Genomic DNA, 14,626 nt, shown 5'->3' with positions numbered 1-14,626 from the left:
CAAAAAAGGGGACAAGGAGTGAGCTGATACAAAGTTGTAATCAGGAATTCTCATTGGTTTACAGAAGTGACATAGATTAATGATTGGGTATACACTGTTAAGCTATAGGGTGTGGGTTGTAGTGTCAGATGTGGCATTACTGGGTTACTATATAGCTCCATGTGGCAATAGCAAGCAGTTTCAAGAGATGAATACATAGCTCAAGGAGGAGATACGGCTGTGATTTCTGTCTCATTTTAGTGTCTCTCTAGGCCTGATAACTTAAAAGGACTCACAGTCCTCAGATAAAATTCTTTTCTTTACAAACACATCCACACACTCATCCTGTGACAAATCAATCAATATATCCAAAACCAGAAACAATTAGTTCCTCCATTTATTTCAGTCTCTTATTTGTCATTTTGAGCCCACGTTTTCTAACTACCTCAAATGCAGCCAGTCCCAACCCTCTACATCAATTTGGTAACAAGTATGCAACTCCTTAAAGCAGGGATAGGTTACAGTGCCCTAAGCTATTGTATCTAAGAGACCAAAACAGATGCCCCTTTATCAACTAAGACAGACCTTAAGGTTAAGGAAACAAAGTTACCTATGAGTCAAGGGTTCAGGGCCCAGATGGCATGGCAAATTTCCTAACTTTCTATAACTGAACTCCCTCTAACCAAACCATCTATCAGCTCTGATTGGACAGAGGACCGGCCTTACGTTCTTTTCTGATAAGTTACTAATATACAGATTTCCAGTTTCTGCCAACTTACAGAGGCGGCACACAAACCACCTGTGTCCTGTAGTTCATCTTATGATGTAAAGGGCCAAATTCTGCCTCATTTTAGTGCTAAACCCCCACTCCAAAGTGAACATGGGATGTATGTTACATACGTTTATTCATTATGGTGTGCTCGGCACCTGCATAAATATGTATAGCTTTTCCCACAAACTTGTTGAATATGTATGAATATGAATATAAAACCCAACCTGTCCTTCCCCTATTCCAACAGAGAGCACCTTCAGTCCACACTGGATGCTTTCCCTTACTGGCTTGCAAACTGATGAGAGCAATGAGGCTCTCCTTTCTACTATTTAGCCATCTTGGTGGTCTTTTGGATGATACTACTGATGCCATCAGCCTTTGGTAGCAGAGTGGGACCCAGGCATTTCAAAGCCTTAGAGCAGAATGGAGTCTTAGGCAACCTCACCTGATTACACTGTGGGCCATGTAAATGTGATCTTTTCCTGAGTGCCTTGGCATCCAAAAAAACTTGAGAACATCTGCTCTATATTCTATATAATCACTTCTGCAAATGTCCAAATACCAACTGCTTGTCATACTTTATTCAGATGACTCTTGTCAGGTTTAAATGATCCCAATATCCCCTACCCCTGACCTGTCTTCCTACACATTCTTTTCTAAACTCTTTATCATGACAGCTGTCCTCTGAACTGCTCTTAACTTCTCATGTCTTTCTTAAACTATTGTTAAAGCAAACAAATATGGCCTGAGAAGGACTCCATACTTGTATATTTGAGTCCTTGCAGATGAACTGTAACCTAGCCTAATAGTTAGACAAATTGAAAACCTAACTCCATAGTATGGACCTGTAACAATAGCTGAGTGTTGGCCAATCCCAGCGGCCCTACTTCAACCACTCATAGACTGCTGAATGTTCAAACTGTGTTCAAATAAGGCAAAGGCCAAGTTGTAATCAATCTCACTCTTTCTGTACCGCACTTCTGATTCATGTACGTCATTTTGCCTTTTTGGTCCATAAATTGGTTCTAACCATGAGGCACCCGTGGAGTCTCTGTGAATCTGCTGTGATTCTGGGGGCTAACCAATTCACAAATCTTTCATGCTCAGTTAAACTCCTTTAAACTTAATTTCTCTGAAGTTTCTTTTAATACTGTAAAGCTCCTTATTAGACAACCATGGGGCACCACTGTTACCCATGGGCCACCAGTGTTACTGATCTCTTTGGAAAGGTTAAGAGAGCCTTCAACTCAGGCCAGGTCTCCTTTCATTTATGCAGGAGCAGGTAACCTGCCTTGAGGATAAAATCTGCCAAGAGATGCCCCTTCCTCCTCTCTTTGATATGCAGCCTCAGCCAAGTTTTCATCTAATAAATATTTACTGCTGGAAACTAAGAGACACAAGCATCTGTAAGCCACGGGCTCTACCCTTCACCTCAAGTGCCTATTTTATCAATGAATGAAACCGAAGCCCAGAGAGGGTAAGTGACTTCTCTAAATCAGACAGCAGTAAATATCAAAGCCCTAATGAATAAATTCTCTACATTCATAATGCTTCTACTTTACATAATATTAATATGCAATTTCTTAAAGTAAAAAGTATGCCCTAATATTAAAATTAAAGTAGCTGTATGGTTAAGAATATTCACTTTGAGCTGGGCGCAGTGGCTCACGCCTGTAATCCCAACACTTTGGGAGGCCAAGGCAGGTGGATCACGAAGTCAAGAGATCAAGACCACGGTGAAACCCCGTCTCTACTAAAAATACAAAAAAATTAGCCGGGCGTGGTGGCGGGCACCTGTATTCCCAGCTACTCAGGAGGCTGAGGCAGGACAATGGCGTGAACACTGGAGGCGGAGCTTGCAGTGAGCCGAGATCTCTCCACTGCACTCCAGCCTGGGTGACAGAGCAAGACTCCATCTCAAAAAAAAGAATATTGACTTTGTCCGTTAAATACTGACAAATTTAGGAAGTAACGAAAAGCTATTTTTGGTACTCTATCACACCTTAGATAACTTTTCCTTTCCACTCTTAGCATCAACGTCTTCATAGTTTTTTTTCCTAATCCCCTCTCAAAATCTCTTTTCAAGAACTATATTACATATGACTCCCAGTAATGTATAAAATAATAGTTTAAAATGTCATCCCTCCCAGGAAAACATTTCACCCATTCTACATATATTTACCTCCATGCCCTATAATAAACTTACCAAAGCATTTTAGGCAGCCTTTGGGAGGTGGCAGAGGTGGCTTCTGATAGGATGAGACTGTCTCACCATTGACCCCATGACATCTTCCCAATTTACCTATATCACCACCCCGAAGTCTGCTCTTGGATTTCACACTGCACTTGGTTTTATTATCTCCAAGGAGGCATCTTTTCCAAAAGCTCTTAGAGTAATATGATACCACCTGAGGATGCTCAGTATAGATAAACTATTCGTTTAGGACTTTCATATGTTCCCAGTTTCCTAGGAAGTTTCCTCAATGCTCACGCCCTCACATCCTGACCTCTGTCCCTGGGATAAGTCACTTGGAGGCAGCTGTTCTCGGGATCCCCAAAAGCCTGAAGCAGAACAGGTTCTGAGGCAAAATCCTCTATAATTATATTTTAAAACAATAGTTTTATCCCAGTTCCTTGGGAGACCAAGGCAAGTGGATCACCTGAAGTCAGGAGTTCAAGACCAGCTTGGCCAACATGGCGAAACCCAGTCTCTATTAAAGATACAAAAACTTAACCGGGCATGGTGGCAGACACCTGTAATCCCAGTTACTTGGGAGGCTGGGGCAGGAGAATAGATTGAATCCAGAAGGGGAGGTTATAGTGAGATGAGATAACACCACTATATTCCAGCCTGGGCAACAGAGTGAGACTCTGTCTAAAAAAAAATAAAAATAATACAACAGTAGTTATAAGATGTTCTTCATACATTCAGACAACAAATATTTATTGAACTTTACTATATAGTATTCCTACTACTGTAAAAATATCAGTAAAAGAAGATATTGCCTCTGCCCTTGGACAGGTCATAGTCCAGGAAGTGAGACCTGCAAACAAATATAATAAAATATGCTACAAAAAGCTGTAGAACAAGCAAAGATAATACACAATGGGAAGATAGATAAAGAAGTAAAATTCTTCTGCCAGGAGGAAGGGAAAGCAGAGTTCAGGGAATACTTCAGAGAGTTGATGCCAACTCTCTGATGTTGGGCCTTGTGACATATTAACAACCTCCTCCTCCTCCTCCTCTTCTTCTTTTTAATTGATTTTTATTTTTTACAGAGGTTTTATGTCAACAGGAAAAGTAAGTGGGAAAGTTCCTACATACCGTCTATCACCACACAGGCACAGCCTCCCCAACTGTCAACATCCCATACTAGAGTGGTACATTTGTTACAATTGATGAACGTACAATTACACATCACTATTACCCAAAGTCCATAGTTTACATTAACAGTCACTCTTGATGTTGCACATTCTGTGGGTTTTGACAAATGTATAATGACACATATCCACCATTGTACTATCATATAGAATAGTTCACTGCCCTAAAAATCCTCTGTGCTCTTTTTTCATCCCTCCCTCCTCACTAGCCCCTGACAACCATTGCCGTTTTTACTGCCTTCATAGTTTTGCCCATTTTCAAATGTCATACAGTTAGAATCATACAGCCTTTTCAGATTGTATTCTTTCACTTAATAATACACATTTAGGTTTCCTCCTTTTTTGTGTTTTGCCAGTTTATTTCTTTTCAATGGCATATGATGTTCCATTTTTGGATATACAAAAAAAGTTTACCTACTGAAAGACATTTCTGTTGCTTCTAATTTGGACAATTATGAATAAAGCAGCTATACAAACTTTCTTTTTAAAAAAGTTTTTATTGAAACATAATTTGTTTACTATATAATTCACTCACCGAAAGTATACCACTCAACAGCTTTGAGCATATTCACAGTGTTGTGCATGCATCACCACAATCAATTTTAGAACATTTTCATCACCCCAGAAATAAACTGCTTCACTTAGCCTTCACCCTTCAATATTTGCATTCCTCCCTATGTTACCAGTAATCTACTCTCTGTCTCTATCTATTTTTCATTTCTAGACATTTCTTCTAAATGGAATCATACAATATGTGGATTTTTGTGTCTGGCTTCTCACCGTGATGTTTTCAAGGTCCATTCATGTTGTAGCATGTATTAATACTTCATTTTTCTTTCTATGGACAAATGACACCCCATTGTATGGATATATCACATTTTGTTTATCCATTGATTTAGTTGGTGAACATTTGAATTGTTTTCACTTTGGGGCTATAATGTTGCTGATACAGGAGTTAAGAAGAAATTACCTAGGCAAATAATAAGGGTATGGGAGTCCTCAGTAAATCTTTTCTTTTTAAAGAGAAGCAGCCCCAAATCATTTTCTAACAAAGAGCAGCCTATAAATTCAAGCTACAGACATAGACAAGCAAGCTTGGAGCTTGCACAGATGAATGCTGGCAGGAACTAGCGGACTAGACATGTTCAAGATGGTGGCTCCATCTTCTTTTCTCTGTCAGCCACATGTACAGTAAGGAGCAGACAAGATGGCACCAATCAACTGGAAAGCCCATTTGCATAATAAGATTAGGGTGGGGCAACCAGCCTTGCTCGTACACTATGTAAACATCATACCTGATTGAACCAATCTGTGAGCCCTGTGGAAACCAGACACTGCCTCCTCAAACCTGACTATAAAATTTGGTGCATTCGCTGCCAGCCAGTCTTTTCCACTTGGAGACTCTTCTTGGTCTATAGAGAGAACTGTTTCTCTTTCTCTTATCTTCTGCCTATTAAACCTCTGCTCCTAAACTCCCCATGTGTGTCTGTGTTCTAAATTTTCCTGGCACAGGATGATGAACGCCAGGGCATATACCCCAGATAATGTAGCCCCTTCAAACTGGGGGCTCATGTCTGATACCAAGGTACAACCTTCATCGACATGGTGAGTAGAGGAGCAGACTCCAACTCTGTCCTTTCATTTCAAGGCTCTTGACCTTCATTTTAGAACCAAATCAAACCAAATACTGGGCCCCCTTCAGCCATTTTAAAACAATTAGCATAGCTTCCAGCCTTGCAAGACTTAGAGGATAGGCTTACAGAAAAGAACATGGAGAATCCCCCCAGCATCCACAGGTGACTGATTCTCCACCTCCACAAGTTCTTTGCCCTTGGTTTCATCCCAGTTTTGTCCTTCTTAAAGTCTTCTTGAAATCTGAATTATTGCTGCAATCCCAAGCTTCAGACACTTCAGGGTCAGCAGCATAAGCATGGACAGGTACAGAGAAGGATGGTTGAGTGAGGGAATTGTAGTGGACATCCGTTTTGATTTGTTTTGTTTTGCTTATGTTTTGACACTAAGCATTCATAAATTTTTCTGGAAAACCTACTCAAGTGCCCTCTAGAAAACAAATCTCATTTTTGGCCAGGCACGGTGGCTCACGCCTGTACCCCGGGACTTTGGGAGGTCGAGGCAGGCAGATCACGAGGTCAGGAGATCCAGACCATCCTGGCTAACACGGTGAAACCCTGTCTCTACTAAAAATACAAAAAAATTAGCCGGGTGTGGTGGCGGGTGCCTGTAGTTCCATCTACTCGGGAGGCTGAGACAGGAGAATGGTGTGAACCCGGAGGCGGAGCTTGCAGTGAGCCGAGGTTGCACCACTGCACTCCAGCCTGGGTGATAGAGCGAGACTCCGACTCAAAAAAAAAAAAAGAAAAAAGATAATGTTTTAGTCCATAATGAACAGCCCCGTGTACACTTCTGCCAAAATGGCATCTGTGAGCTCTGCAGCACCATGGTAATCCTCAAGGGGGTGGTGCCTAGGTCCAGATTGAGAAAGGGTCGTGATATGGGCATGAAGGGCATAAACCTTTTTGCACCAGCAGCCTCATCCTTTCCTAGTTTTTTTTCTTACTTTCTCATTCATTCTAAAGCATCTTTTCCTTACTCTCAGCTATACTTTACCTAGGTGGTTGCCCGATCAACATTCCTGCCACAGACACCTAAGTGATCTTTTTGCCCATTAAAAATGTCATCAATCCAGGCAGCCTGGAGATATACACAGTGAGGGGAACTACTTCCCAAAAGTGACTTTGTAGTAAAAAAATCTCAATATCGAGGTCAAAATATGCTTCCCCAAATCATGAGGATGCCCTGCTTGTCAAATTCTTAAGCAGCATTCACAGTGTTCCTGATACCCTACCCCAAGCAGCAATACCCCAAACACTCCCACCAACTTGTATGACAACTTTTTAAAAATCGTGATTAAACCACTATTTCTGAAAATTTTACCTGTCCTTGACCCTCTCTTCAGATATGGAAGGCCTGTCTTCCTTATTGCTCTAAAAGAGATGAAGCAGTGAATAGGGAGGAAGGTGCAGGCTGCCATACAGTATCAGTAAGTCTCAAGCAAAGAGGTAGAAAAGAGCTCATCTCCTCAGACTTCATCAGGGAGAGAAGGGGCTTTTGGAGGCACATGATACTTATTCCTCCACAAGAGCTCCAAGGTATTGGTCACCTTTTAGAAGTCAAAGGAGGCCGGGTGCAGTGACTCACACCTGTAATCCCAGCACTTTGGGAGGCCGAGGCGGGCAGATCACGAGGTCAGGGTATTGAGACCATCCTGGCTAGCATGGTGAAACCCCGTCTCTACTAAAAATACAAAAAATTAGCCGGGCGTGGTGGCGGGCGCCTGTAGTCCCAGCTACTCAGGAGGCTGAGGCAGAAGAATGACATGAAGGAGGCGGAGCTTGCAATGAGCGGAAATTGTGCCACTGCACTCTAGCCTGGTGGACAAGCAAGACTCCATCTCAAAAAAAAAAAAAAGAAGTCAAAGGAGGCTGTCAGCAAGAACTGAGCTAACTCCTACCTTTCCCTAACCACAAGCTTGTGTTACCCAAAACCTATACCCCCCAACACAATACCCAGAGAAAATATTATTCTTATTAGAATATTTATTGGGGAGAATCAAGATTCTCAACAAGAAGTGAATTATTGTGGGGGAAAATTTTCCTCCCTGGAAATGCTTTGGAAGCATTTTCTGTCCAGTTAGTAAAGGCACATCACTGAACACAGTGCTTTTAGCACTGGTCGGGATGGCTGGACACACCAGGCTGACCTGATGCTGGCAAGTGGGGTTTGGATGTGGCATAGGCTTCCTGTGGGGCATGGATTGGGGATGCCTTTGACACAATATCTTCCCCCTAAATGCCTCAACTTTCTGGGGCTGTCTGTCCTTGTCTATGATCTGTCTAATCATTGTAGGATAATTCTGGCCAACAAAGATAGCTTCTTGGCTGTATGATTTTGTACATGTCAGTTTGCAGGAGGGAACCATGTAGTTACAGGGATAGCCCTGTACAGGCGCTGCTCTGACCTGCACTTCTAGGTTGTGCTGAGCTTTCCCAAGCTCCACTGGGAAGACAAGGGGCTCTTGGGGACAGGTGATATCTATCCCATGCCTATGCCCCAGCTTCTCCTCTGGGAACTTCCCAGTGTCTTTCCTAATTTTCTGAGCTTCAGTAGTCCCAGTAAAGGCAGCTCTACTTTTAATTTGACCTCTATTCTGCAGATGACGACAGGGAGGTACCCTTTTCCCAGGAACTTTCTTGTTCTTCATCTGTTATGCTGGGATTATTAAACTGCTGCAAAAAGGTCTTCATCCATTTTCTGAAAAGGTTTTCAGGAGGAGGCTGTGTTTTCAAGGTTGGGGAAGATTTGCTCCCAAGCACCTCCTCTGATGTCTTGCTTTGAACAGGATGGCCCTTTCTCCTCGGTTGGGATGTCCCCAGTCCAGCATCCTGTCCACCAAGCTCTCCTCCTTTGGGTCTTGGCAGGCTCACTGTCTTTGTAGTGTTTGTGGGAAATTCTTTTTTTTTTTTCTTTTTTTTCTTTTTTTTCTTTTTTTTCTTTTTTTTTTTTTTTTTTTTTTTTTTTTTTTGAGGCAGAGTCTCACTCTGTCACCCAGGCTGGAGTGCAGTGGCGTGATCTCAGCTCACAGAAACCTCCACCTGCTGGGTTCAAGCAATTCTCCTGCCTCAGCTTCTGGAGTAGCTGGGACTACAGGCATGCGCCACCATGCCTGGCTAATTTTTTTCGTATTTTTAGTACAGAGGGGGTTTCACCATGCTGGCCAGGCCGGTCTCAAACTCCTGACCTCGTGATTCACACGCTTCAGCCTCTCAAAATGCTGGAATTACAGGCATGAGTCACTGCGCCCAGCCACTCATGGGAAATTCTTATCTGGACATTCTGTAAGACACGCTTAGGGACCGTGGGCTCCTGCTACTGTTCCTCACGTATCCCTGTGTCCTCCAAGTGGACATGCACCACCTGGAAAGTTGACATGTGCTCACTGTAGATGCCCTGAGCATGAGTCAGTAAGTCCTTGGAAACCAAGTTATCTAACGCAAGGGACATGTCAGTGAAATGGCTTTGAACTTGGCTATGCTCCCTCTGGGCCAATTTAAACTTTAACTCACTCAACATCTGATTTTAAGGTATGATGACATAGGATCTCGGGAAACTGATATTCTTGGTGGGAAACTTTCAGTTGTAGAAGTGCTTATTATGTATTTATCACTGAGCAGCTTCCTGACTTGCTGGTTATCAAGTAGTTTTAGATGGTGTTTGAAGAGCACAGAGCTCCTCTGCCTTGAACATTTCTTTAGACCCATTGGTGACAGAAAATGTCTTTTTACTGCCCTGAAGCCTTTCTACATTATTACTGGAACTCTCTCTCGTAAGCCTTCACTTACAGCGAGCCCTAGCTTGCATTATTGTCAGCTTTTGGCTGCAGGTACTGGCTAGTACAGTCTGTTTCTGACTGACTTTGCCTATGATGCTGTGTGGTGGGGGCAGAAAAGTCTGTCTGCCATCCTCAACTGTCTGGACTTTCTGTAAGCTCATGGTCAGTATCAGAGAATTCTCTTCTCAGGGCTCCCTGCCTTTCTTTGTCGACAGGTGAGATGATGCAGTGAGGATGACCCAGGATGGGGAATGAGCTGCTTATTTCTAACTTTTCTCCCTGAAAATCTGTAGTGCTTCTTCTAAGGGTTGTGGAGGCCCCATCTTTGGAATCTGTCTCCGTAAGGTCATGGTCAGTATCAGAAAATTGTCTTCTCAGGGTCCTCTGCTTTCTTTGCCGACAGGTGAGGTGACAGGGTGAGGACAATCCAGGACCGGAACTGAGCTTGTTGTTCCCAACTTTTCTCCTTGAAAACCTTCTTCTAAGGGGGATTGGAGACCCCATTTTTGGCTACACCAGAAATGGAGGAGACTGAGGAGGGAAGGTCGAAATGGGAAAAGGAATTGGAAAGGTCCCCTTTCAAAGTTAAAGATTTCTATGGATTCATGGACTTTGCGGGGAAGGCCCCACAGAATCCTCATATGGAAAGATTTAATATGGGCTTCCAACATCTTTTGATTGTTGGAACTAAGGAATAAAATCTCCTGGGAAGTATCAACACGGTGGTCCTCACCCAGCAATGCTGCCATATTTTGATGTTTTATTTGGCTGTGGGATTCCTCAGCAAGAGACATTGTCTGCTTGACTGAATGCCATGAACTATGCACAGTCCCAGGCATTCGACCCTCATTGATTTCCTCAAATTTCTTGCTCAAATGTACTGTCAGGGCATTTTCAAGTTGTTTCTGACCTAGGCTCTCCCCTGAATGATTCCCTGACAGATGCATCATATGAGTGTCCAGGTCTCTCTCAGAGTTAGACTTCAGATCCTCATCTGAAGATTCTCTGGATCATGCAACAGATGATCTTTTGGGCCATTCTCCTGTCTGTATCCCCGATAATTCCCCCACATTCTCCAGGGAAAGCATATTTGAGCTCCTCTCGTGGAAGGTTCTAGGGATGCTTGATCCTAATTTCTTTAGAACATTGCAGCCCTGACTCTCAACCAAAGAGCTATGTAAGGGTCCATGATTGTTCTCTAACTCAAATATCTCCAAAATTTTTTTCTGAGGATGCAGAATTGACAGAGACTCATGAATTATGCGAGGCAGGCCCCAATTGCTCTGGATGAGTCTTTTTCGAAGTTGGTGCTCTGGTTTCTTCCTTAGCTCACAGCTGAATGGAAAATATCCAGGAATAATGGATATGGGAACATGGGCCTTAAAGGGCTGGCTGAACAATGCAAGACTGGGAGCTGTAGGACAAATGTCTTCCTGGGATTTTTTAACCAAAGAGGGTAAACCCCACACACCTTCCTTCACTTTCTGCAACACATTCCACTCCAGATGGCTAATTTCAGATGGCATAAGAGACTGTGCCTCATTCTGGGGTCTATGAAAACACACTCCACAGATCCTAATCAGGAATAGAGGACTAGGTAGTAGGGCTGGGAGTGGAGATTGACGTTGAGCCCTGGACTGGACCTGAGTGTGATGTGGGGACTGACCTTGGGGTAGGGTTTGAGGCAAGGGTAGAAGTTGGGTACTAGGCAAGGATAGAGGTTGGGGAGGGGAAAGTACTGGAGATTCTTGGGATATAGATGTATTTGTAATGCCATTGAAGAATACAAACATGGAGTAATGACCATGTTGGACAAGAACAGTAGGGTGCAGAGACTTACTGTGCAGAAGTGGGAGACCCCAGAAGAGCTGCACATATTTTTGCTCTAAATGGTCCTCAACACACTTAGAACATGGGGGCTGCTGGTGGATGTGCAGCTGTTCTAGTTTGTCTTTACTGGCCCAAAAAGGAAGTGAGGCTGCCAAGTCTTGCTTATCTGCAATTGAGGCTAACATTTTCCATGAAGAATTTAGTTGACAGTTTGGTCTACAGGGTTTTGGAAAAGATCCTGCTTTGTTTTCATTTTCTTTCCACATCAGGAAATCACCCCTTTTTTTGACTTGTCTCTCCAGGAGTTCCAGAATGTCATGGCTGAGAAATGATAGGTTAATAGGCTGTATGAGGTTGGCCACAGAGTGCCCACCTATAGTGGCATCAGAATAGTGAAGGGTAAGAAGCTCTTGTACGAAATCAGATGGTGCAGTAGTGGAGGGAAACAAGTCCTTGCCATGAGGCTGCCAGCAGTAGAATTCTGAAGATGCAGGGCATGAATGGTCAATGCCTCTGATTGTTGAGGCATATTCTGTCCCACCAGAGCTACCTAGAGATAACGTCTCTGGAAAAGGCTTCAATATTGTGGGACTTGCTTTAGACTGAGTTGCAGTGCTGTCCTGCAGTGGTAAAGCAGTTGGGGTTGTTGGTTCATGATGACAAGCACATGAATCAGTTGGATTCATGGCCTGGGAAACATTTGGTAAGGGGTTCATATCTTGGGATAGGGTGGAGCCAAATGAAAAGATGGTGTTCAGAGACAAACTGGCCACAGGATGAAGATTGGGCTCCACTCTCTGAATGTGATGTGGTGGGAGAAGGGGAGAGGGAAGCTGTTGGGGTGGGGAATGGTCCAAGAGGAACTTGGAATCCAGGGGAGAAACAGGCTGTGGTGGCAGAGGGTGCCTCAGAGGTGAGGGTGAAAATAAGTCAGCTAAGAGGGTGATCGGGTCATGTGAGAGAATTAAAGAGGATGGTAGAGAGGGCTTAGGCTGAGGAGACAATATTAGGTCTTCTGGAGGAATTGCTGAGGGGGCAGAAGACAGAGTGAACGATGACTCAGTCACAGAAGCTGCAGAAGCCAAAGGGGACACAGAGGGAGCAGCAGCTTTCAGGGACTCCCAAGACAGCAGTCGCTGGATATCAGCAGTTGCTCTGTTACACACCTGACAGACAGGATCTGGGCATAACAGTCGACAAAAGCGGATGGTATCATGATGCTGGTCCAGGGGACTGCAGGAAGCAGGAGGTCCAAAGCTGCAGCCAGAATCAGAACAAGGAAAGGAGGGTCTGTTAGCCTGGCAGGGGTGGAGCCCCCTGAATCCTGCTACCAGCTTCACATTGCCCCCCGCCCATGACCTCGCTATGTATTCTGTAGCCTCTCCCCAATGCATTCAATTCACATACCCATTCCTGTGGGGACCCACTTGCACAGCTACAGCAGGCTACGAGGAATCCCTGAAGTGAATAGAACATGCAAAAAGAAAAAAAAGGAGGGTGGGGGAACAGGACAGAAGGGGAACGATTAATCACCTTTTCAGAATAGAAAGCAGCTTCCTTTCCTCTTCTGCTTCCCTCTGGAAACTTTTCTGGTCTGGGAAAACAGTATGTTATATGCAATGAAGGTAGAGGCACAGGGCTCATACAGAAGTCACTCTGTGGAAGACCCTTGGGATTTTAAACTCTGATAGCCCCAAGAATCAGTACAAAAGGGCAAATAGTCATTGATAATATTCACAGGTTCAGTGGGCATCATTAGTAAAGTCCTTTCATATACATTACCCCACGTGATGCTCAAAACCACCATGTGAAACACAGACATCAGTGGTTACCTCCAGGAGGAATCCGAGCATTAAGGAAGTCAAAGTACTTATGCAAAGTGTGAGACAGAAACTCTGACTCCAAGCCAACCAGTAGTCCTTCCTCGATATCTAACTTGGCCACCTATTGGGCAATACTCATTACTCAGGTCCATCACTCCATCATGCCCATGAAGGGGCAGAGCAGGGCCTGTGAGCATTGTCTCAGGTCTGATTGCTTTCCCATGAGCCTGTCTTCTGAGGGCTCTGTTTTCTAAGACTGTCTAGTAACTGACATTCTAAGAAATCATGGGACTGACTCATCATGAAGGAGACAGGAAGAGTCACCCTTGAAGCTCAGATAGAGCAGCCTGGCATTACCTTTAAATGTCCCACCTTTCCTTCTCCTCCTGGCTCTCCTTGATGCTGAGAAAAAAGAAAGATAATGACAGGCTGGGACTCACTTCTCTCACTCCTCTAGGAAGCACATTCATTCATTATACAAGAATAACATGACTCTGTAATCAATAGAAAAGTGTTCCTGTTATCAATTTTTGAAGGTGATAAAATTTCTAATTTTTCCTTCTGTGAAAAACTCAAGAGGATTTTGTCTATGAGAGCCACACTTGATGTGCTCAGTTAGCAATCCTCAAGGAGGGCACAGACCCAGAGGCCAACAGTCACATCTGTGCTCCCTCACAGGACAAGTGTCCCAGAGACAGAGCTCTGGCTGCAGCCTCTGCTCAGAGACTCTCAGCATTACTCCCCTGATCAGCCCAACACGAAGGAAAATTTGGTCAAGTGACAGGTGACATGGGAATGTGACTCATGATCAAACTTTAGGAGAAACTGTTCTCTTTCAGAGAGCCCACATTTTCTAAATAATCCCATCTGGAACCACAGAATTACAGTGTTTGGGATTTTATCCTGGAACTCTCCACCACAGCCAGACAGGTAGTCTATGAGCTACAGATGGAAACTTTAGTCCTCCTGAACCCCTAAGTCTGCCCAACCTCTTCCATAGAAGAGTGAAGTTCTATCCTCTCTTCAGACTTCCCATCTAAGACCTCTCTGAACCAACCAAACTTATTTAAAAATGTGGGAATAGGATTGGGAAACAACAACAGGGCATCTCTCTTGGGTGTTCACCCACAGTTCCTTACCTTTTGGATGTCATGATTTTTCCCACGGGTTGACAAACACAGCATCGATACCACATAGAAAAAGTACAGCATAAACAACCCCAACCCACTCAAGTAGATGCAGTTGTGGTCAATATCCATCCAAGCAAGGTGAGTCAGGGCTCAGCCCTGTGTCAGTATAGCTGTTTAGAAAACAGAGGATATTCTCCATGCTTTGAATAGCATGACTTCCGAAGGTAACTGAGTGTTGTGGATGCCCAGTCTCAACGATAGGCCCAGGCCTGCATCACAGAGCATGGAAGAGTCACAGAGG

At 43.8% G+C, this 14,626-nt stretch overlaps 1 protein-coding gene and 1 pseudogene across 1 annotated transcript; both read right to left on the bottom strand.

Annotated features, from left to right (window-relative positions):
- Positions 1 to 6,524: 6,524 nt before the first annotated feature.
- Positions 6,525 to 9,214, bottom strand: LOC144334787 (spermatogenesis-associated protein 31D1 pseudogene; annotated as a pseudogene).
- A 189-nt stretch (positions 9,215 to 9,403) lies between these two features.
- LOC712448 (spermatogenesis-associated protein 31D1-like) lies at positions 9,404 to 14,379 on the bottom strand. The gene is given in 10 exon segments (XM_077966423.1): positions 9,404 to 9,689; positions 9,691 to 9,940; positions 9,943 to 10,035; positions 10,038 to 10,125; positions 10,127 to 10,545; positions 10,548 to 10,608; positions 10,610 to 12,629; positions 12,906 to 12,966; positions 13,205 to 13,316; positions 14,335 to 14,379. Coding segments are annotated over 10 exon segments (3,435 nt in total).
- Between the last annotated feature and the right edge of the window lie 247 nt (positions 14,380 to 14,626).

Source organism: Macaca mulatta, chromosome 15, assembly GCF_049350105.2.
Source record: "Macaca mulatta isolate MMU2019108-1 chromosome 15, T2T-MMU8v2.0, whole genome shotgun sequence".
Lineage (NCBI taxonomy): Eukaryota > Metazoa > Chordata > Mammalia > Primates > Cercopithecidae > Macaca > Macaca mulatta.
Note: the sequence above shows the minus strand (reverse complement) of the source record. Positions and strands in the feature narration are given on the sequence as shown.